Source organism: Eublepharis macularius, chromosome 9 (genome assembly GCF_028583425.1).
Source record: "Eublepharis macularius isolate TG4126 chromosome 9, MPM_Emac_v1.0, whole genome shotgun sequence".
In the NCBI taxonomy this organism is placed as follows: Eukaryota; Metazoa; Chordata; class Lepidosauria; order Squamata; family Eublepharidae; genus Eublepharis; species Eublepharis macularius.
The window spans coordinates 69,932,492-69,957,345 of record NC_072798.1 but is presented as its reverse complement, the minus strand read 5'-3'; the positions used below and the strand labels follow the sequence as shown (position 1 = coordinate 69,957,345).

Genomic DNA, 24,854 nt, shown 5'->3' with positions numbered 1-24,854 from the left:
ATTATGAGACCATTAGTAGATAATATCAGATGCAACTTCTGTGTTGTCAAAAAAGAAAAGAAAAACAGTTTTGATGTTCATTAATTCAGAAGAAGCTTTCAGTTATCTAGAACTGCAGTTTCAAACCTTGAAAAATTTAATATAGGTCATATTTTTCTTGCAGTAATAAAAATCATATGTAGTAATTCTAGAGCATTTTTATGAGCAAATAAGTTAAATCTACAACTTTTCAGTTCTTTTGAGTCATCTGTCAAGAGTGTTCTTTATTGCCATTGCTATTTGTTGTTGGCATCGAACTTCTGGCTCCTGTAAGAAGAGTACCACCAGAAATGTGGATTCCCGTTGAAGATGCTGATGATATTATGTCTTACACAGATCCTTTGGATTCCATGAAATATGTTTAAGAAGTATCAACCACTACAGTACAGTTTTAGGATATAAGATTAACAAATTAAAAATTGAACTTTGAAGAATTATTTTGGATTCTTAAAGTTCTTATAGTTCGCAATAATCTAGAATCCCAACAATAGGAGTTGCTAGTCTTTTCTTTGATGAGAGCAACTTCTGACTAATGAATGAATAATATCCTAATCTATGCCCCTCTCCCCCAGCCTAGCATGTTACCAAATTTTGTTCTGTCCTAGAAAAAGAACATGGGCAAGGAAGAACACCAGAAACGAAGCTAAGCAGCACATAGAAAAATCATATGAAATATAACTTTTTTTTTTAAAAACGGGGCAGATCTTTTCACAATTTTTAATGAATCTTCTAGGGAATGTAAACGCTAGTCTGCAGCAGCCAGTGAGTGACCAGTAATATATGAGCTACCTTTTGACGTCCCGTGCCCTATAAGTAATACAGTTAATTGAAGATCCTGATTAGTGCTTTAAGACCAACTATTTTAGACTATGGTCATTTCCAAACGTCCTTACAGGGACAGCCCACTCATGGAATGCTAGCGGCTTTTCCCTAGGATTGCAGACATCTCCGTTTGCAAAATGGTTGCAGGCTGTTTGGTTTCTGTTTTTTCAGCGCCTTTTCTGGGACCATGGGAAAGTGCGGTCCCAGAAAAGGTGCTGAAGAAATGGACACCAAACAGCCTGCAACTGTTTTGCAAATGGAGATGTCTGCAATCCTGGGGTAAAGCTGCTAGTATTCTCTGAGTGTGCTGTGCCTGTAAGGATGAGCGGGAACGGCCTATGGATAGAGATAAAAAGTGACATACATGTAAGTGTGGTTGCAACACCAAATTTCTTAGTTTAGAAGAACTGCTAGCATAATAATGATGGCCTTATTCAAAATCTTGTTTTTGTTTGAAAACATACAGATAGTTATATCTCTACAGGCTTTGAAGAGCTAAAAAAGCACGAAGCTGAAGCTGGTTTCCAGTTTTATAGGCAAACTGAAAAACCTAGAGTTACTCAGTCTACAGAGAGCCAATTAGGAAAGAGGCACACTTTGTCTGAATGTAACAAAATGTTTTCAAACTGTGAGAATAAAAGCATTTTTCAAATGGATTCACACCAAAAGCAAAATACCTTGGTACAGATTAGAGCAAGATAGCTTTAGGATACCACTTGCTTATGTACTTTTGTGTATCAAGAACAATAATTTTTCATATAGTGATCTCATGAAATAGCCCAGTCATTGAAATTTTAATGTGAGAAAGAAATTGAAGAGAACTGGTACAGTGATGGTGCTATCAGTCCAGTCATCTTACCATTGACTTATTTTATTTATAATCCAAATTTAAAATTGCAAATTCTTAGTCCGTATGGGATAAATACCAGAAGATGAGTGATGGGCAATGTTTTGGCCATTTGAGATGGGTCTTTGTTCTGAGAGTGGTACTTGGAATGGTTTTATCCTCTCAGCAACCGTGTAAGGCAGGTTAGGCTAGAGCATGTGACTGGACCAAGATCACGCAACAAGCTTCCATGGCAGAGTGAGGATTCAAACCTGGATTTCGCAGAGCAAAGCTGCTTTGAGTCCTCATTGAGGGAAAAGTCAGGATAAATAGGGGTGGGGGGATAAATTTCCAACAAATGTTAGAAATGTAGACAGATTTCAGCACATTTTTTACATAGATGGTGTCTTTGTACTGTTCTTCAAGTATTCTGAAAAACCTTTTTTTGAAATCAATCAAATAACAGGACTTAAAATACCAAGAAATCCTAAATCTATTTTACTGGGTTCTGCAAAGAACTGTGTATCAGAACCACAATGTTATTTGATATCAAACTATGGACTAGATCCCACAATCCATCAGTGGAAGGCACTGACAGTCACCAGTCTTCCCAGCATTCCCCTCCACCTCCCAGCAGCAAATCCTGACTCCAGGAAAATTTACTCCTGGGGTCACAGGACCTGCATGGAGTAATAGCCACATGGATTGGAAAGCAGCTGGGAGGAAGAGGTGAAATCATTCTCTTCTGCCTTTAGTGTGAGCAGAAATTTGCTGATGGAAGAGGATGAAAGGTGAGATTTCATCCCTCTTCCCCCTCCCTGCTGCACCCTCCTGAGCTACATAATTATTACTCCATGGGTGTCCCAGAACCCTGGAAATAAAGATTCCTGGGGCCACAAATGGCTGTTGAGGGAGGGATCCTTGCACAAAAATTATGTGGTCCTTGCGTTCCTACAAGTTCTTTGTCCTATGAAGGGAGTTGGCTTGTTGGTGTTAGACAGGCAAGCCAGCCTGCCTGCCATACCTGTGAATGTGCATCTACTTGGGGGGTGGGTGGGATGGATAGTAGTGTAGCTACTTTCTTGCTTCACTGTGTCTTTGTTACGCTTTGTTTGGGTTGAGCGGTGTTATCAGTACAGCTGAGACTGAACATCTGGGAACCGACCAACCTTGAGAAACTCGGCTCTGCATCTTTTCCAGGACTTTCATGCTTCGCAGCTCTGCGCCAACTTCAACTGACTGTCATTTGAACTGGGGGGAGGAGACTGAGGGTATAACTTTTCTGGGAAGACTTTGCTTTGGCATTCCAGGCAATTACTATGTACAGTGTACTTCTAGGGAGCAAATATCTAATAAAGACCTTTAAACTCATACAGCTGTGTCTGCTGGAGTGGAGAGTCTGAGAGGACCCCCTAGCCAGGCCTGACAGTCGGTTCCTGAATATGAGCTGACTGAATTGTATGTAGTGTCATAAAGGACCTGTGGGATATACTGGACACCCTAAAGGGCCTGATATGTGCAAAATCTCTGATGTGGATGTTGAACAGCACAGAAGAGAAAACTGAACTTTATTATATCTTGCAGACTGATTCACCTGGTGAGAAACTACAGACTCTCAACACCATTATATTATATCTATTTCCTTTCATTAGGACACTTACTGTGCCATCTTTAGGAAAGTTACACCCTTCTAAGCCCATTGACCTGCTGAAACAAGAATTCACAACACGCTTATTCCAGAATAATCCCTTTTACTCCAGTAGGAGTAGTTTCAGAGAAAAAATGTTTGGTCTAAAGTGGCTTATAGAAAGGAAAGTGGTATGTAGCTCAACAAAAATAACTGTAAATTGTCAGTAAGTTTTTTGTCCTCAGGAAAGATGCTGTTTTTTCTTGCTCTGCCATAAAACTTATAATTATGGGCAGTTTTGGGCCTGGACATGTCAAGTTAATATTGCATGCGGCCTTTCCACAATGCCAGCATCTTTTTCAATTTTATTTTCATACCAAGACGTTTTGCATCTGTGTTTTATGGATATATGTTAGGCTCTGGTTCTTCAAAATGCCTGTTCCGTCTTAGTAACTTCACTGTTTTCTTCAGACCTGTCTCTCTGTTTAACAACCAGTTACCTATTAAAATGGAACATTTCAGTCATCTCTTGTCTTGAACAGCAATGCAGAATAAATTTCTGTTGAAGAATAATTGCAGATGGACAAGAAGGTAATTCAGTTATGGCTCAAGCAAAACATATTAAACAGAGCATATGCACAGGGGAAGGGCTCGAGGGTTAATAGGCATCTTCTTCTGCCACAATATTACAGTGCTAGGTCCATGCTAGAATGCTAATTGGAGTGACTTGCTGGCATACAAAGCAAAGGCAAGAGCCAAGAAAGTAAACAGAAGAAAATCCATCTGCGCTGCACTTTTAAAAAGTATAGTAGTGCTTCCTTTATATTGAACATTTGCCTTTTGCTCAGGGCCATTTCACACACACACTGCAGATACAGGGCCACGGGGAGAACTGTTGCAACTCACAGAAACAGCCAGAAATCATTTCCAGGACTGTTGATTTTTCCCCACCCATTGTAATAATGGAAATCATTGTCGCTCTCTCTTTCTCAGTCCTGCACAGATTTATTCCATTCCAAGCCCGTTGGTATCAGTGGGTGTACACTAAAATAACTGCACAGGATTGCACTGTCTGCATACTGCCAGGCACTAAGAAATTTGTTGTACCCTTGTAGGAGTTCATTTACAAGATCAGACTAAAGATCCATCTAGCCCAGATTTTGGACCTGATTTTGGAATTGATAGGGATAGCTTTCTTCCGCTGTTTGTTCATGCAGGCTGGTACCTAGGGGCATGTTAGCGTGAAGTGCCATCAAATCACAACTGACATGGTGACCCCCTCTGAGGCTTTCAAGGTGAGTGAGAAGCAGAGGTGGTTTGCCATTGCCTTCCTCTGCAGCATCTTCCTTGGTGGTCTCCCATCAAAGTACTGACCCTACTTAGCTTCCAAGATCTGATGATATCCAGCTATACCATGCTGCCTTCCCCTCCACTCAGGGGCATACTACTTCTGAAAATGAAGGTTTTGTTTTTAACTGATTAATTCCAATGAATGAATCAAAAGTGGGGAAGCTGAAATCTGTCAGCATGGAATCCTCTTAACTTCCTAGCTTTTCAGATTACTGTTTTCCTCACACCCAAACCACCCAGATATACACAATTCCCCCCTATACCCATGTATCCAAAAGACCTCCCCACCTATCAGTTTCCATCCCATGGCCACAACTGGCATCCTTATTGCCTATTCTGCACCATGGTAGGGGCAAGAGGGAGAAGATGCAGATCCTCATGGCTCTGCCACACGCATTAGCTCCATGCCAGGGCTGGCACCAGAGAAGGGGGGACTGTGGAAATGCCTTGAGCTGCCCCTGGGATGGAGCATGCCAGCATCCCTCTGCTTTTAGGGTGGTCATAGATGAAATACTTTTAGTGAGAGATCTTGCATTTCAAGAGCAGTTCTAAGCAAGTCTTTCCATGGACCTCTGGTCCAGGGAATATGAGCAGTGGAAAGCCAAGATTAAGTCAGGACCATCTGTTTGTGTGTAACATGAAACCATTGTTAACAGTAAGAGTGTTCAAGAAACCAGCTTCAGATCTTGGCTGTAGATCCTGGTTTAAGAAAGCCAAATTAACTATAGTTAGTTAGAGGCCTGAGTGGAGACATCCGTGAACCACAGTTAAACTAACTATGATTTCATGTTACAGCTGCATCAAGTCAGCCATAAAGTCTAGTTTTTGAGTTATATTAAAATCAGGAAGGGAATGTGACATGTTATAGACCAATCTTGTAAGATCTCAGAAGCTAAGCAGAGTCAGTGCTTGGATGGGAGACCACCAGGGACAATTCTGCAGAGGAAGGCATTGGCAAACCACCTCCGCTTCTCACTTGCCTTGAAAGCCCCTTGCTGGTGTCACCATAAGTCCATTGGGACTTGACAGCATGTATGCACATATGTAAATTAAAATCGCCACACAGATGGGAATTTACTTCATACCAACAGCATCCTCTGGAAAAAAAACCTCACAGCTCCTATTTTGGCAGTCATTATACCGCAAAGGTGAATCTCATTGCAGTCAGTTCAAGAAACTAGTTATACCTTTTTATTTTGTCTTGAACCTTTTGCCAGCCAACAGCATGTCATGTAACCGCTTTCATTCCATTCAAGTTACCAGTTGAAGATAGCACGCAGAGCTGGATTTATGCATAAGCTAAATAAATTACAGTTTAGGGTGTCAGATTGTGAGGGAGCTCTAGATACAAAAATAAAAATAACTAAATTACTATATTGTCATGTTATGGGCCTTGGAAACTTAGAGCCTTGGAATGTGTTAATCTGGTCCTGATAGCATGGAATTGTGGGATGTGTAGCTGTTTCCAAGTAAAATTAAATCTCCAATTTTCCAGCATGTTCCAATATGTTTCAATGAGTAAAAGTACTGTTTGATGTCCTTTGGGCAATTTATTTATTTATTTAGGTCACCCAGCTCCGTGGGAAACCACAGGGCAGGCTTCCATGACAAGGGAGGGAGAGGTTGGTGATGGGCAGTGTTGTCAATAGCTTTGAGGAGCTTCACATTCCATGCTTCTATGGCATGTGTTTGGAATCCTAAGATCCCCGAGGGAATTTTGGAATCTAGAAGGGCCCATGAACATTTGTGGGCTAACTGTTTATATGAGTTCCTCTTTTGAGGGGGGAGTGTTGAGACCATATTCACCATTGCCGTCGGTAGATAATGGTCAAACCATGGTTCACCCTGTATCTCCAACAATGAAACAAGACTATCCTTCATAGTGCATAATATTAAGTCCAGGGTGTGACCTCTTTCATGTGTGGGGCCTGTCAGTATTTGAGAGAGGCTCAGGGCTGCCAGGGAAGCTATAAATTCATGGATCCACACCATGGTAACATTGAGACTTGACTACTGTAATGCACTGTACATAAGTCTCCCCTCTAAGTTAACTCAGACTCCAGTTGGTGCAGAACCCTGCAATTCAGCTACTCTCAGAAACTAGGAAGACCATGAATATTACTCCCATTGTACAATCACTTCTTCGGCTACCTATCAGTTACCAAGCCCAATTCAAGGTATTGGATATCACCTACAAATCTCTTCATGGCCTTGGTCCATCATATCTACGGGACTGCCTCTCTCCCTATGTTCCATCGCAGCATGAAACTTGACTTATCTCCTGTTGTAACAGGCAGCAATCAATCCTATAGGCATATAAAAAGCTGTGATCATCAGCTTTTCCAAACCCATAACCCCACTGAGCCATAAGCATCTGACAGGTCGTGAAATGACAACAAAGTCAACTGATAAGAAGAAAGGGAGCTAAAATTATGATCCCATTGTTTCAAAGGTCAGGCCATAGGCCTGACCTTTGAAACTGTGGGAAGAAGAAACCCAAGTTAAACACTATGAGGTATACCATAGTGGCAACAAGCCAAGGATCAGATCCATAGGGGAAACCTTTTGACCAGTGAAAGGTCTCATCTCAAGATCCTACTGTTCCTCTAAGCGCAAAGAAGGGCAGGAAGACACTGAAATGAGATCACTTGGGTTCTCCTATAAGTGCAAAGAAAGGCAAGAGGTATGGCAGTTCTGCTGTCTACACATTCACTGTCCAGGATGGCTGGGCATCCCAGATTTGGAGATGATGCTTCCCCCATCACAAGGGTCCACAGCAGTGATGTAGTGCCCCTGCAAGCCCCCTGCCTCCAAGAACCGCTCACCAGAGGAGACGGCAGAGATGGCGACAGCGTCAGAAGCAGTGGAGGGGCTGTCATGAGGTGGGGACGAACAGCAGTGCTGAGGCTGGCAGGTCAGGTGAGCCATGCTCCAGCAGCTACTTCCTCAGTGCCAAGCCTGGGAGGAGGGTGAGCACCAGGATGAGCCCATCATCGATGCAAGGGCAGGCAGAGCTGAGCCTGAACGTGCTCAGGTCAGCCTGTACAGTCTGGGAGGATGGTTGGGCAGTGTGGGGAAAGCCACAGACCTGGCAGGGCAGGGGCAGGGCATGTTCCCAATCCCAGGGAGTAGCCTGGGGGAGGAGCTGAAGGGCACTGGCAGAGGGCCAATGTCTGGCTTTCCCTGGGACCAGAGAGAAGGACCGGGATAGGGAGGAGGGGAGGGATTGGCTGATTCAGGAAGGAAAGGGGATGGATAGTGCCTTAAAAGAGGCACCCAGAATAGGATGGGAAGGAAGACTTGGGTGTGGTTTGTTGTGAGAAGGGCTATTACCCAGGGGCATGATGAAGAACAAGGGTGAAGCAATCCCCCTCCACCTATTCTGAAGCCTGGGGGATGTCCCTGCTGTGTGCCCAACAGGATGGCCAAGGGGTGCTGACAGGAAACCAAGGGAGTGGCGGCTTACATACATGCTACCAACAAGTACTTAAAGAGAAAGCAAAAAACCTAATGACTCTAGAGAGCTTCTGGGCTAGCAGGCAGGGCTCCATATCCTACCTGTCTTAACTAGGGTTGCCAGGCATGTGCCTGGAACAGCCAGGAGACTTTGGGGCAGGGCATGGGAAAAAATCTTGAAGAGCCATTTCTAATGTTCTAGGATTTTTCCAATCTCTATGGTTTTGCCAAAATTCTACAGCATCAGTGATGTCACTTCTGGATTTTGGCTGGAAGTGGCATTGATGATGTCTCCTGCTGCCTCTCATTCAAGCAGCAATGGGCTGGGAGGCAGAGGCAGGTGATCACCCTCCATAGCAGGTAAATTGGCAACGCTACTTCCAACACACAGTTGAAGACCACCGGTCTAAAACATATATAGATCATTTTTTCAACACACCAGGAAACGGCAGGAAACATGTACACATTGCATGTTGCTTTCTCATACTTTACATTAGCATTGGGCTCCTTCTTTCTTTTTAGCACTATTATTTTGCCTTGAAGAATTTGTAACAAAAGTGAGAAGTGATGTCTTGGGATTCCGCCACTCTGATCTGCAGAGAAATTCCAAAGTAGAGAAAGTAAATAGATGCCAAAGATGAGGTTTCTTCTACCATGCTGACAGCACAAGACGTATCATTTTCTCTGTTTTCTTCTGCTGTTTCCTGGTTGATTGAAGGGTTGAGATGTCTGTTTGTAATTAGGAAAACATGCAGTGCTGGGAGAGCCAGCATAAAAAGGACTATTTTTATTGTCAGCAAGTTATGTATAAAACTAGAAAAAGTACAATGTACTTGGTACCATAAACTGTATATTTTAAAGTGGGATTAAAGGTTTTCTTTACACTCACAGAGTATGAAGCTACAGTGGATGTATATAATTTAACAAGCCATGGATTTTACAGTGTGTGAACCTAAGCAAGATATATAAAGGGTTTGTGATGGAGTTGTGTTGGGTTATTGATTCTTTTGTATTTTGTAGAGCCAAGCAGAAAGAAGTTTCCTTAATACCAGCTGCTAATTCCAAGCTGTATAGCACAATGAAAAGCTGTTTCATCTGTTTTGGGCTGCAGTTGTTCCCTCTGTGTATATCCACTGGCAGGGAAACTTCTATAAAGTGTTGATCTATATTACAGATACATTATTCAGTGGATTCCTGACCCATAACTATTTTAACAGATCTGAAATGTGTGATAGTTCCTATGGTAATGCCCCTGAGTTCACTTACAAATGGAACCATTCTTTTTGTGAGATTTACTTTTCTGAATATACTACCTTTTAAAAAGGTTGCATGTGGCACATGAGAAATATGATGAATTATTCCATATTTACAGCTTGCCTGTTGGGGGACAGAGATACTGTTCGCTAGCATATTCTCCTCAAACCATAACAATCTGCCCTCTTTCGCCAGCCGTACAAACACATAAGACAAAGAGCCTTAAATGTTTCTATCCATAGTCCAGGCACACTTGTTCCTGCAACTTGTATCAATGACAGGATCTTTATTTCTTTCTGGGGGCCAATGATGGCCATGATTCTGCTACCTCAGGATATGTTTATAAAAGCAGTTTTGACAGGAAATTAGTCATGCAACTGCTGTATGATGTTTCCCTATGTGGTTGAATTTATACTTAATCAAGGACCACAAATTAAAAACATATCTAACATGAAATTCACTCACTATATAGAATCAGCTTGGAAGATTGATGGAGGAATATCATGATGAGGGTTGCTTGTTTGTGTTTGTTTGTTACAACATATGGCTGATCCTACAAATTAGAAACACCAGAGTGGACAAGAAAAGGGGGGAGGAGTGAAGCCCCATCATGTATATTCAATAAAGACTTTTGGGTGGGAAGCATTGTAATCTATATACTATTTTATGGAAGGGTGATTTGATGACTCACTGGGGTGCTCCCGTACCTTTATTTCATTTATCATCACTGTGAGGAATGTAGCTTTGGTTCCCATTTTACACCTTGAGAGATGGTGCATAATATTACAGCGGGTCCATGGAAAGATTGGATATGTAATATGCACTGCTTCCACACAGAGGTGGAAAAATCTGTTAACTGACCAATCTGAAAACTTAGAGAAAATACTTTGTTGTTGTTGTTGTTGTTGTTATTTCAATTTATAAACCGCCCATCCTCAAGGGCTCTGGGCAGTGAACAACAGGTAAAATCAATAAAAACAAGAAAACAATAATTCTAAAATCAACATACAATAAACAATAAAATAAATTAACCAAATACATTAAGGTCCAATAGTGGGGAGAACACTCCCCCCACCCCAAAGGTGGGAGGCCGACATGGCACACGTAGGATAGTGTCGCACAAAATTTGTGCGAGAAAACTCTATCTTCCACATTTTTTTTGCAACGTGTCACGGCGTTCTGATTGAAGGTAAGTAGTGTGGAAACGGCCAATGTATGAGATATTTATACATACACAGAAGCATACATCATCTTTGAGTATGCTGCTAATTGATTTTATGTGGTTCAAATGATTGTAAGAAACTTGCATTAGAGAAGACACTTTCATTTAGTGTCTACAGTAAATATTCTCCACCTATATCATTCATCATCATGCTGAATTCTTCTGAAAAGCCTTTAGTGTTTGCAGTAACTGTTACTGGTTGAGCAATGTGTTCCTCTTTTGCAGATATGTGTCATGTTACTTTTAAAACAGTTTAGCCCATGTTAATCTGGTCTGGCAGGTTCTTCAAGATTTTTTACACAGAGAGTATGTGTATTTACACAACAAATTGGTTTAGAAGGAATCTCCTGCCTTCTCTATTTGTCAACTGGTGCCTCATTCCCTTCTCCCCTCCACACTGACACTTTTAAAGTGTCACTTTATGCTTTTTCATTTTTTTGGTATTTTTATATTCTGAACTCCTGATATCCAGGAATAGGATATCTAGGTCTCTACTCAAGTCCTGCCATGAGAACAGAGAAGGGGATCCCGGAACTTGGTGTGACCCTGTAATTCAGCCAGTAAAAGCAAATCCCTTTGCTAGGCATTGTTTGCTACCAGCAGAATTTCTCGAAACTACATGGAACGACTACCAGGTAAGGACAACAGGTAAAGGAATTATTAAAAAGTACTCAGAAGACAATAGATGTCCGATTAAGAAGCAGCAGACCATTCCTTCTTATTTAGCCATTGTGATTTCAAGACTGGAGAGTCAGGGTCTCACCACATGAGACAAAATACACTCGAATTACTCAAGTATTTGAGTGTAATTCGAGTGTATTTTGTCTCGTGTGGTTTGATCCTCTGATGAACACAGAAGCCTCGGATTCAGATTCTCCCTCTACCATGGCAGAGAGGAGGGGCCCACTTCTCTTCATCTATCGCTTTCCCGCTTTAAATTCCCTTCCCAAAGCAGTAAACGTGTCAGGGATGGAAAATGGGTTTGGGGGTAGTAGAAAATTTGTGAGTGGGAGAAAAGGAAAGCAGCTGCTCCCTGTCATTTTTTCTGCTCTAAATCTTTCCTTCCTGAAGCTGTGTTCCCGCGGGACTCATTTGGACTCATTACAAATAATGTGTACTTCCACCCTTAAAACAACAACTCTACACTGTATGATTTGCAGTGATGTTTTTAACCTAGGTCCTTTACACTATTTACACTTCTAGTTCTTGAATAAAGAAGCAAGAAGGCATCTGTATAAAATGATAAAACACTATGGTCTTAGCATTGCGTTTCGTAAGTTGTCTTCCAAACTGAAAATAAAGGTATGAAGAGCCCTAGAAATAATGAACAGGATTTGTACATATGTTATATTGCTTTGACAGGTTTCGTGTTGCTGGCATTGCTCCCATCATATATAAATGCTCCATTGCTATAGTTACTAAACATTTATTTGTGGGATCAAAGGAAGTAAAAAGCTGTCTTTTATTAGACCACTCTTACTCTAAGTGTATACCAGCTTCACAGAACTTTTCAGCACAGAACTTTTAAAATGCTAGCAACCTGAAATGTAATAGTTTGATAGCACTAAAGGCAAATATAGGCCGTTGTCACACGGCCCCTTATTTAGTCAGTTTTGCACTAGAAATACAAAATGACAAGAAAACTTAAAGACCAAGATCCAGAACAATTTATGGCAGACTGGGCGAAACTGAAACAATATTTGGAGAAAAAATGGGATGTGAAAGGAGAACTGTGGCAGTTTGAGAACTTTTAAATTATGATACTACGAACAGAAGAGAGAAGTGACTTTACCAATAGAAGAAATGTGTGTTTATATTAATCTAAGCTAGGATTATAGTTAAGTATAGGAGGGGTAGAATTTATTTAGTTCTGATACTTAGAAGTGGGATTGATATATTAGAAATAGTGTTATAGCATACATATAGTTATGTAAGAGAAGATGAAAATATTTAGAGTAATAAATGTTACTAAGTTAGAATATTAATTCAATTATTATTAAATTTGGATTATGGTTAAATATATGATATGATAAGTAGGTTGTTAATAACGGGAAGAAGTATTAGTAAAATTAATTTGATAAGTATGCTATTCATTTTGGGAAGGAATATCAGTAAAACTAATATAGTATGTATAGAGTAAATTTGGGCTTAGAGTAAGGAATGTTATGTAGGGATGTTTTATTGTTTAATATAGAATTTGTTAAGTAATAAAGGAGGTAAAGGGTTGGAAAGCTGTTGGAGGTCAACAAGGAGGGGGGAAAGGGTGGGGATTAGGTTAGATTAAATTAGATAGGGTTGAACTGAAATAATACTTGAAATTATGCTCACCAATAAAAATTTTTTTTAAAGTTTTGCACTAGAAATAGTTTCCTCTGTTATCGTTATCAGAACGGATTCTCCCATCTTTTGACGACTCTGTGTGTGTGTGTGTGTGTGTGTGTGTGTGTGTGTGTGTGTGTGTGTGTGTGTTTAAAAAAAGGGGGGGAAGAAAAGGGGGTCCAAGATGGGCAGCGAAGCAGAGAATCAACAGCTACTTGGCACTAAAATTTTAGAGGAAATGTCAGTGTACTCAATTGGTGTAAACTGCTTCAGTTGTTCTTGCATGGCAGAATATCACAAAAGCACTGGCTTACCTTTAAAAAAAATTACTTTGAGGCTGAATTGCGGGTCGTGCTGGGGCTTGTGGGAGTCTGGGGCAGGATAATCAGCATTAGGTGGGACAGATGAAAGGGGAAGTGAGCGCTTTGGCGTTTCAAAGCGTTCACAGTGAATCCAGGGCATTCACATGGAAGCAGATGAGGACGACATAGAGATTGGTGAAATCGCAACAGAACTGGAATAAGGTGAGCATTCAGTGGGAGATGGTGCTAGTTTGGTGCTAAATTTATGGCCGTGTGACAACGGCCACAGTAGTTATATCATTGTAGTTCAAACATCCATTTTAAGATCCATTGACTATATAGTATAGTGAGTTCACTGAAGGTTTTTCTTCCTTGCATAATTTTCTAAAAATTATCTGGCTTTCAAAATGTTTTGCTTTTAAAAGTCTTGCTGCAATTCTTCCATTTGAGCCAAACCCCACTCTTGTTTTAAGCGTCAACCAATTGTGATTGCTCAACTGGGCCAATATTTAAGTTAACTTATGACTCACATATTTCTGAGCTTCATGTTGATGGAAAATTTCTTGAGAGATTTTCTTGTTTCATTCCCTGGAGTAAATATCACCACCATCACAACAGCATGCTGGAAACAGCATGCTACACATCTGGAAGAAAATTTTTTCAAGCTAACTATTTTATAAAAAAATGAAAGCAGATATCCTTGCGATACATAGATTGCCACAGCCCGCAGCAACACTCCTAAACCCATTTCACTTGTCATAGCGGCATTGTAAATGCTGCCAAGACCATGTGGAATACTTTATGTACGTATAAGATTCTAAAAGGTTTCAGAAAATTTGCCTGTAGGTCAGCAAAAGCAACCTTTTTGCAGAGAGTATGCTAGTGTGGTTACAGCCAGCCAATCAGAGCATTATAGGAATGGCACAGCAATGGACGTGTTGTGTTAAACTATAAAATATTTATTAATTAAAGACATTCAGCAAAACTGATAAAGTGTGAAGAAAGGTAAGTCTGATTTATATGTACCTTGGAATGCTGAATATTGCTGAAGATTGTACCTGACTGAAACCAAAAGCAGTCCGTCTCTGCTGCCCCATACTTGTTGAACGCCAGGGTCCTAGCATGTGGGGAAGGTCTTGGGTGTCTGGGTATCCCAACCTGACTTTAAACCCATTATCATGGTTTGGCCTATTTATAGGGTGGTGCAATAGTTAGAGTGTCAGGGGAGGATCTAGGAGAACCAGGTTCAAATCCCCATTCTACCATGGATGCTTGTTGTCAGGATAAAATGGAAGAGAGGAGAAAGGTGTAAGCCACTTTGTGTCCCCATGCGGGGGAAAGGTGGAGTATAAATGAAGTGAATGAATAAATATACAATTTCATAGATAAAACAATGTTCCCCCCCCTTTTCATGACATGGGATTGTATTATAGGATGGTTTATATGGTGGAAGAGGGGCTTATTTTTCGATGCTTGGGGTTGCATGAAAATAGCTACAAACCTTCCATAAAACAATTGCAGGAATGCAGTAAGAAGCAACAGCACCTCATAGCCGTAGCCTGAAGGCAGTGTTTCCATCTGATGAAGCACCCATGCAGTTAGTCTTCTTGGCAAAGCCCTTATTGCCAGGGTAATGTTCACATCGGGGTCAGGAGAATTTAGAATTGGCTGCTCTAGTTATATCTACCTGGAGAGAGCATATGTGTGTGTGTGCGTGTTGCCACTCCGGAGGCAAGTCAATCATTTCTGCTATTAGAAAATGCTACTTTTAAAAAATCCAAAGTAATGCTTTTCATTGCTCATGCTTGCTATCCATTTATTCTTACATAAGTCTTCAGAAAATCATTCAGGTAATATGTTCTATTTTCTCTTTTAAAAGATGTAAACTTGGTATCAGACCCAAGCTGATACCAACGAGAGATCCTGGGGTCGACTGAAGTGCATGCTCCCTTGGTTTGCATCTTTTCTCTGCGGGGGAATATTCACTTTGCTCATGTTCCACTCAACTGTTACCATAACTCTGCAAACATGAACATGCAGTTTCAGATTGGTGCGGGGAATTAGCTTACCTGTTTGTGCAGGAAGTGGGAACAGAGGGATCTTTACCTAATGAGGTGGCTGTGAGGATTGTGATTCATCACGAAAAGGACAACAAACAAATTTTAAAGGTTTAAAAGGAAATACAGAATTTATTGAGGGAATAGGGTACAATTTTAGAAAGGGGGTTTATCCTAAGTAAATACACTGAACAAAGCACAAGCAAATAGCACATTTCGAAACATCCCAAAAATATCAACCAAACTATTCCAATTCCAATTGCAGAGGTAGTTACCTCTAAGCTTAAATTGTACATGTGGGGGGAAATGGGGAACAGGACAGAAGAGAAGTGAGTGTCTAGTCCTTCTAACTAGCAGAGAGAAGAGAATGCTAGCTCTCTGTGTGGGTCAATGTGAATTAGAAAATAAGGGGACATAGATTAAAGATGGGGAGCAAAGATATACCTTTCCCCAGTCTGCCTAGGAATCAGGAATAGAAAAAAGGATCCAGTGCAGTGGAAGCTTGTTGCTGTCCATTGGAAGGCCAGGGGAGACTAAATGATTTCAGCAAGAGTAAGCCAACCATGAGGCTGGGATAGCAGGTAGGATCTAGAAACCAGCTTCCAAAGTTTGGGGACTGATAGGTGGCTTTTATACACTTCTAGTGGCATTGAGAGGAAGTCAGTGTCTCTGCTGTGATGGGATTTGGTCCAGGCTAGAAATTTTGAATCCTATTAGAAAGTTTGGATTTTAGGGAAGTGAAAGGCAGAGAGAACTTCAAATATGGACACGACTAGTTTACCTAACAGGTGGCCAGATCAGGCCTGTTGGATAAAGACTGAGTTGCGGCTTGATTGACTTAAAAGCCAGGAGATGGCTGAAGTCCTAGCCTTCCTTGTGATTAATTATCTTAGGGAACTTTGGATTATAAAGCAGATTTCTTGATGGCCCTGGAAAATTATTGCCCAGCAAACTCTAATCTTTAAAACATGGCCTGAGTTGTGATGACCCTCAAGAAGCCAAAGTGTAGAACTTATTGTCAAGGGAGAGTCCACATTCTCAGGAGAGCCTGGCTACCTTCCTTTCAATGAGTCAGCTTTTCTGTTACTGCAGCCTTACCTTAATGTCTCAGTTTGATATCAAACAGGGTCTCTCTCCCTCTCCCCCCCCCCTCTCTCTGTGTCCTGCAATCCCAGACAGCATATGGCCTGAGAAGTCATGGAGGTTACCAGAAAACAAGGCTCCAGGTCCATTGGTCTGTGCCTTCCCTAGGACTTCCCTGCCTGCCAGCTGAAGCAAGGCGCGGGGTTTAAAGCACTTGTTTCAGTGCCCCTCACTTGCAAGCAGCATGGAATCAGGCACTCCCGGCAGAGCTGGCTTCAGCTGACAGGTGGGGGAGCTTCCTCCCCTGCCAACCAGCTGAAGCAAGTTGCACCGGGTTGCAAAGCACTCTGTTCCACTTTAACATTTAAGGGGTGCTTTCACATTTAAACCACCTCAGCTTGCTCCAGCTGACCCATGGGGAATCCCCCATGGGTCAAATGAAGCAAGGCTTGGTGTTTAAACTGCTCATTTCCATGGTCCTCACTTTCCCTAGAAGGGGAAGTGAAACTGACAGAGCCTTCCGGAGGTAAAGAGGAAATTAGCAAACCCTCTGAGGAGCAATCTTTGCTGGCTCAGTAGAGGGGAGAAATTGACAAAGCCTTTTGATCTCTTTTAAAATTCAGCTTACCTGCTAACATTGCACCTCCCTTCATGTGCATGTCCTCATGTAATTCGTCTCTTGTAGCTGAGCTCTCAGATTGCTTGCTTTGTTAGCTCTTGACTTAACCTTGTCACCAGGGATCTGCTTCTACCCTCTCTTCTGGCCCATTTTAGCACCCACTGCTCTTGCACCCAGTTCACCCCATTTAAAAATATGGAGATACCATCTCATTGGCTGCCTTCTCTGTTATTCCTTGCTATTATTTCCGACAATAAACGAATAAAAACCACATTGAATGTGTGAAAATGTGATTGCATAGAAAGGTCTTGTGTCTGAATGGTCTATGGATATTTTCTAAATCTTTGAATGATCAGAACAGTTAGATTAATGATACTTATGGCTCAGGTGCATGAGATGTGGCTTTTTGTCATGTTCCCCATGACTCTTCTGAGCACCATTCCCCAATGTGGCAGCCATCCCATGTTTAAAAAAAAATTGGGCAAGGCCATTGGCTAGTGGAGCTTGCAGTTGGCAGGTGGTTCCCATCTTGAAACAGCTGCTGCCAGAAGGACTGGAGGATGGGTGAGTTGCAGGTCCTGTGCTACTGATGCAAGTAAAGGGCCTCGAATCGGGTGAATGCAGCCCGGGTTATAGTTGCATATTTAATACTTATATCTTTTATTATTTTATGTGTGTGTTTTGTGGGGTGACACAGGGTATATAGTAGTCACGTGGATATTGACTTTTTGTCATTGTGAATGTCACTCTCTGCATACCACTAAACGAGTACCACTGAGTTAGAGATATGAACAATTAAACAACTTATAAAAATAAGTCTTTGAAAAAATGACCAGTTTTTCCAATGTACTATGCCAGCAATTGTGCAGTGTAGGTGGAAACGATATAATACCTTGCTGAAGCTAAGCTGTTCTAGATGTGATACATACCTCCTGGAATGTATTACACTGCCTTCAGTTCCATGATGGAAGAAAAGCAGGATTAGAATGAAGTTGAAGAATAAATAAAGAATGACCTCTGCCAGTGCAGTGCCCAAATACATAAGGTGACCAAGATAAGGGGTATAGGCTATGGATATAGATTAATGTGTGTTATTATTTCTGCATATAATTTTTTAACTACTGGATGAAATTACAATTCAACTGGGATGAATGTAAAGTGGAAGATTTCTCCCCCGAATGAAGAAAGGTTGATGGCTATAATCACTAACTACAACATCTTTTTCATATTGTTTTAGTATTGGAAGAAGTGCAGCAAACTATTTTCCCCAACTATGGAACAGCATCTAACCAGCAAGCTCTTCATACTCCAGAATGGGTAGGTAGTATTTCACCTAACAGTATTTTTGCTTTCCTATAAAATTCAGCATGCAAATCCAGAACCCCTTATATGCACTCATACATGCACAGAGATCCTGAGCAGATGTATTTCCTACAAATTAAATGGAATGGTCGGGCCTGTACAGAAATAGTACCGTCCATTGAAAGGTACTGGTAAGTGTTTGAGGGTAGCAAGCAGCATGTCATATATGTCATATTGGGATGGAAGTATTTTCTCTGATGGATTAGTAGTGGCTTTCTTTTTGCAAATGAAATTTGTACTGTTTCTCGGGAACAAAATAGGTGTAGTGGTACAAAATCTGTGTCTCAGGATCATATTGCTGCTCATTTCTGGTAAAGCAGGGTGGGTGGTGGGACGTTAAAACACAGCATGATTAGCTAGGAGTGGAACTGCCCAACTTTCCTCCAGTCTGTAATTTGTTTCCTAGAACTGCTTCTCTCCAGATGTTTTTCTCCCAGTAGGCTTCCAAGATCTGACTTAACTCATACTAGAGAAACTACCTGGGAAGAAGCAAAGCAGTTCAACACCCACTTCGACCTGCAACATGCTTCTAATTTTTCTTATTCCCTGCTTTATCAAAATTGTCTCCCTCACATTTTGGGCTCAGACTGCAGTAAAAGTAAAAATAAAGCTGATTAACAGTGCAATCCTAACCCCCCCAAGCTGCGCCATCGCTCGTGCGCCGGTGTAAATGGGGCGGCGCTGGATGGCACCCTAATGACTTTCGCAAGATAGTCCCACCAGTGTCCGAGCGTGGCAAGGCGAAATGCAGCGGCCAATGGCCACACCCCGCCCCTCACATCCAGGTGAGAGAACAGCGGCGGCGCAGCCAATGGGGAGGCTGCGATCCCCGCCACTGCTGCTGCCACCACCGCCGCCAATAGGCCCCCATCAGAGGGCAGGCATGCCTGCCAGGGAGGGGACAGAGGTGACAGTGAAGGTCCAGATCGAACACCCTGCCCTCGCCCGTCCAGCCCCCATTTCTGATGAGGGCCAGGCCGGTAGCCACGGCTCAGTGCGCCTGCACATACCCACTTCCACTGTCACCACCAAAAGAAAAAGGTTTCTCCCCCCCCGCCCCGAAAAGTAGGGCCAGACAGTAGGGAGCTGATCTCTGTTGCCTAGAGAGCAGTTGTACTTCCGGGAGATCTCCAGCTACCACCTGGAGACTGGCAACCCTAATTAGTCCCCAGGTTCCGGAGAAGCGGGTGGGGAGAGGTGGGGCCGCCAATGAGTGACAGGAACGCCCATTGGGAACCATGTGGGAGGCCAGGAAGCCGTTCGGAAATTAGGGGAATGATATGCGCGCTCAGACTTGCTGCCGCGCAACGGGAACACATCACTTCATCTCTACAAAGCGAGAGCGGGGCCTGGACCTTGACAGCCATGTCCCAGTACTGGAGAGAAGCGCCCCTAGAGTGAACTGAGAGACCCTCCCCATGCCAAGCCCATCCCTGCCTCCGCAAACACAACCCCCACCCCCTGGCAGCAGCTTTCCACCTGCACCCTGTCTTCCTGGCTTATCAGATGCCAGCTGCTCAGCCTATCAGAGAATGAAAGTCCTCAGTGCCGCCCCCCCCCCTGCAGACATATATGGGCCACGGTTCAGTTCCCACCCCTCTACCTGAACTTACATTGGGGGGAGGAAGGGAGCGGGGAGGCTGAACGGGGTCTGCTTGATACATTTGTAGGGATGTGGGAGTGGAAATGTGTGATGGGGTGTTGGGGGAGGAGCTAAGGACAAAGTCAGGCATGCAAACACAGAAGTTTGTTGTTTTTCAACTTGTTTTATTAAACTGGAAAAAGCGCCCTTGTTTCTAGGCTGGAAAGGGAGCCAAGGCGTTTCGCACAGCCCTCCTTCTTGCTCCCAGGGGCGAGGCTGAGATGCAGACTGTGGTGAGATATTGCTTCCTGGGCTGGATCCACATGTCACTCGCAGAGGGTTGGGGGCGGGGCGGGGAGGAGCAGACATACTCAGGACATGCCTGCAAGAAAAAGACACACATGTGGGCTTTGCCTCAGTCCACGGCTGAGGCAAATCCCATACTCCAACATCTGAGAAGATGCACATAGTAGAGAGCGGCAGTGGCAGTGATCAGCTGATGTGAGACCATCTGGCGAGGATGCATTCTGCCTTGGGGTGCTTTTACCTTTAAGGGAGGAAACAAGCTGGTAGTTACAAACAGCTGGTCAAGAGTAGTTTTGGGGGCAACTGCCTCTGGGGCAGGCAGGGGCGGCCACCATTGCCCCCTCCCCTGCTGAGCCTCACCTGAAGAGGCTAGTGGTCAGATGGGTTCAGGGGATGAGGTGGTTAGTACTAATCAGTGGGACGGGTTCTCTGTCACCCCATCTCCTCCTTACCTGTCAGCACTCCCTCGCTCTTACCAAGCTGGAACTCCAGAGTCAGGACACCTGCAAGGAAACAGGAGTGGCTGCTGTTAGATTCGGTTTCGTTTTCTCGGCCATGTTGGATGCTCCTCTCCGCAGGTCCGGGAGGAAGCACCCGAGCAGCCTGACTGGGCGGCTGACCTGCAAAGGTTAGCCCCCAAGACTCCCAGTGAGGGTGTCAGGGTCCGGAGCGCGATGGGAAGAACCCCTCGAAGTCGATGTGGGGGGTAAATTGCCTGTTTGCTCCTATGGAGGCCGGCAGACTTGTGCAGCACTTCGCGTGCTGCCGGGCCATGGAGAACGGCAAAAAGCAGATCTAAGGTGAAAACCTGTAAGTAGCGAATCCCTTCTGTTACTACAAGCGTATGCGAAGGATTGGTGGGATTTGAAGCTAAGAAGGCTTGGATTTCTTCCCCCTCACTGAGTATCGAAACTTGGCTGGTGGATTCCCCCCCCCTAAGATGGCGACGAAAAAGCAGAGCCCCGCTATGGGCAAATCTATCTCGGCTGCTTTGCAAGGGAAAGGAGAGTCTCTGGAGGAGCTAGTAAAGCGGTCGGTCGTCGAAGCCATAAAGCCCTTTGTTGACAAGTTAAACGAAACTGATCAAAGGGTTGGCTTAATTGAGAGTGAAGTGAAAACCATTAAGTAAGCAGCAGGGGGGGGGCGGAAAAGTCTGCTCGGGAAAACGCAGCACTCATGAGGGCAACAAACAAAGACCTAAAGCTGTTGGAGAACCAACTGATCGGGTTGCAAGTGGATCGTGCTCAGACAATATTGCGTCTCCAGAATGTTAAGGAGGAGGAAAATGGGAATTTAAAGGATCTGGTGTCGGAACTTTTGGCGATACCCATGAAGGCAACTAAAGAAGAGTTAAAAAGCACCATTTTGGAAGTCAGTCGGGCTTCTTCAAAATATGCAACGAAGCGTCAGCTGCCTCGCGAGATTATTATTGACTTTTCATCTAAGAAGATCTGGGACACCATCCTCTATAATTCATATAATGCAGACTTGGACTTTTTGGGCAATAAGGTCAAGATATTGAAGGACGTTCCATTTTCAGCTCGGAAAAAAAGATTTAAATATAAAAGGTTTGCAGCTCTTCTGAGGAAACGTGAAATAAAGTACAAATGGTTATTTCCGGAAGGTATTTGGTTTAGCTATAAAGATCAAGCTCACAAGATAACATCAGAAGACCAGCTAAGGGACTTTGTGTGTAAACATCAAGAGTTCCAGCAAGAAGAAGAGGATTTCAAGCCTGAAGGGGGAGGGGAGGAGGGAACGAGCACAGTGACTGTAGCTGCTCAGAGAGAATTGCGACCGAGACCCAGAGGGGGGAAGAAGACCTAATCCTGATTGTAGTTTGTATTTTATAAGATCTACCAATCTAACAGCATTTTACAAAGTTTTAATGTTAAATAATTGCAGTATGAAGTGAATGCATTACTTGTAGATGTAGTGTTTGTGTTGTTATGTGTTGTTTCTTCCCCTTCTCCCTGTTCCCACTTTTTCCTTTTTGTAGTACTAGTAATTAAAAAAAAAAAAGGAGTGGCTGCTGTTAGTTAGCCAGACATTCTGGACTTTGCCCTTCCTCCCTTCAGCGTGTGCACAGTTCTCCAACTTTTCTGACAAAGTCCCCAAAGTGCACTCAGTGCCTGCCACCGTGAGCACCCTCTCCCCCGCCTCCTGTTTAAAGTGGCCACGGCACACAGCAAGCGGCACACAGCTTCCCGCCATGTGCTCACTTACCTGAAAAGTGTGGACAGCGCTGTCCGGATGTTTTATAGGGTGCTTTTGCGGGTGATTGGATGCGGGGAGGAGGGCTCGTCCACGCCAGGGGCACACGCTGATTGGTCCCCAGGATAGTTCCCATTCTATGCTCCTTTGGGCCACGGGGGCGGGGCGGGGTGCTCGGAGAAGGGGCCGAGTTTTCGCCGTTCAATGGGCGCCTATGGGCTATGCCTTCTTCTTTCGTGGCGTAGCTCTTTTGTGCCACTGTGGGCGTTCCCGCTTCTGGAAGGGCTTAGGGAGCAAACTAACTCCAGCCCCGCCCTCCTCCCCACCCCTCCTGCGCCGATGCGGGGCTCTACGCCGCTTCTCCACCTCCGCCCGGCCGTCTCTTGCTGGCATCGGTGCCAGCCCGCCAGCGGTGCAGCACCTCGTGCCACTGCTGACAGAAGGCTATTTACATGCACATAAGAGCCAGTTGCGTCATCGCAAGCCTTAGTTCAGTTCCTATTCACTTTCCCTGCCCCCATTAGGATTGCACTGCCCATGGTGCAAATTTCAGATGGCATTTGGAAACTGAGATTGTGATCCACATCACTAATGCCATTAACCTTTACCCTGGATTGTTTTCTACTCATTTTTCATTTTTTAAATTAACTTTGCTTATGAAGTTTTGATGTTCAGAAAACTTTAATGATTTTATCATTTTACTTTTTTCATACAATTTTAAACTTATTAATGAAATATATCCAGAGGAGTTAGCCGTGTTAGTCTGTAGTAGCAAAATAAAAAAGAGTCCAGTAGCACCTTTAAGACTAACCAACTTTATTGTAGCATAAGCTTTCGAGAATCACAGTTCTCTTGATCAGATGCATGGAGGGCAAGAAGAAACTGGTGGCATTTAGAAACTGACCAGTGCCACCACTGGCGTGCTGGCACCGGACCAGTTTCTTCTTGCCCTCCATGCATATGTCGAAGAGAACTGTGATTCTTGAAAGCTTATGCTACAATAAAGTTGGTTAATGAAATGTAGTGTGTTAATAAATAAAATACATTTAAACAGACATAACATAATTTACAAGAATATAAACTAGAACACATACCTCCTGATAAATTTCACTTTAGCATACAAGCATACAAGAATTGTTTAAAGAAAAGTTACATTATACCAAAGATTGTTACGGTAATTAATAGTGAAATCCTAAACAGACCTGCACCTTCTAAGGTCATTGACTTCAACTCTGTTTATGACTGCACTGTAAATCCCCTGCCCACAAATATCTTGAGTGAACTTAACCCCATCAAATTATCCTGGATTTTTTTTAACATACCGAATATCCAACACAAATCAATTGGATATTGGGTTGGGCTAAACTTGTGGCATGTGAAAATACATGGCTGTCATTTTAATCCTAATTATTTAAGATGATCAATGGCTGGTTAATTATTCAGGGTAATAATAGCTAATGTGTGGCACTTGGTTTACAGATTACATGGCCTGTTTTCCTACAATACCTCCAGTTGATAATGAACTAATCCCTCACAAGAGCATATTCATATAAACATACAATGCCTGTGTAATTAGTAACTGGTGTAAATTACATTACATGTCAACAAACCCTAATTAGAGAAGGATGTGGAAAGGGGAAGGTTTTGTCTAAGCTCAGACATAAACTAATTTGCCACCTCTACTGTATGTGGTCATGGACTGTTAAATCACTACATTTTACCCTTCACAATGCATTTTCTAGAATTAGCCCATCCTTTCATACAACTGATTGGATTTCTTGCAGTGTAAAAGGATTTCAGTTCTTATTACCTACTTATTAAGAAAGAAAGTGTATAGACTGATGTGTGCAAAGAAGTTTCACATAATGTATATTAATAGTGAAATCCTAAAAAGAGTAACTCCAATCTAAAACCATTGAAATCAATGGGCTTAGAATGGAGTAATTCTGGCCGTTTCCACACAACTTACCTTATTCTGCAAAATAGCGAAATCTCACGCAAAATCTCGCGAGAAGATGCTGTTACCTCTTCTCACGCGATAACAGCATCTTCTTGCGCAATAACAGCGTCTTCTTGCGAGATTTCGCACGAGATTTCGCTATTTTGCAGAATAAGGTAAGCTGTTTGTAAATGGCCTCTGTTTAGGATTTCACTGTAAATACAATTACACTCAGTGGGTTGATTACTAGGAAGTCCAATTTGGGCAGAAATATTGGAGGTAATCATTGAGCCAGTCCATGACTGGAATTTCAGCCTAAAACTGTTTTAACTTTAAGCTCTAAGTACTTTAAAACACTGAAATTAAAAGTGAAAAGCAGTGTTAGTGAAATATCTTTCAGAAGGATAGAATGTAAGAGACACCCCTTCCATCATCCAAACTGACCCCTTCCCTCAGCCTGTTCTGCCCTCAGACT

The 24,854-nt window shown here is 42.9% G+C and overlaps 1 protein-coding gene across 2 annotated transcripts in view; it reads left to right on the top strand.

Moving 5' to 3' along the window:
* ANO6 (anoctamin 6) overlaps positions 1–24,854 on the top strand; it is a 96,993-nt gene that overhangs the window by 12,021 nt on the left and 60,118 nt on the right. The window contains exons 1-2 of one of the 2 annotated variants that reach the window (XM_054988110.1): positions 11,079–11,231; positions 18,214–18,293. In XM_054988110.1, the coding sequence (XP_054844085.1) occupies positions 11,216–11,231; positions 18,214–18,293 (96 nt within the window). In that variant the 5' untranslated portion in view covers positions 11,079–11,215. Of the gene's footprint in view, positions 1–11,078; positions 11,232–18,213; positions 18,294–24,854 lie in introns of those variants that run through there. The other variant, XM_054988109.1, reaches the window with a different exon arrangement.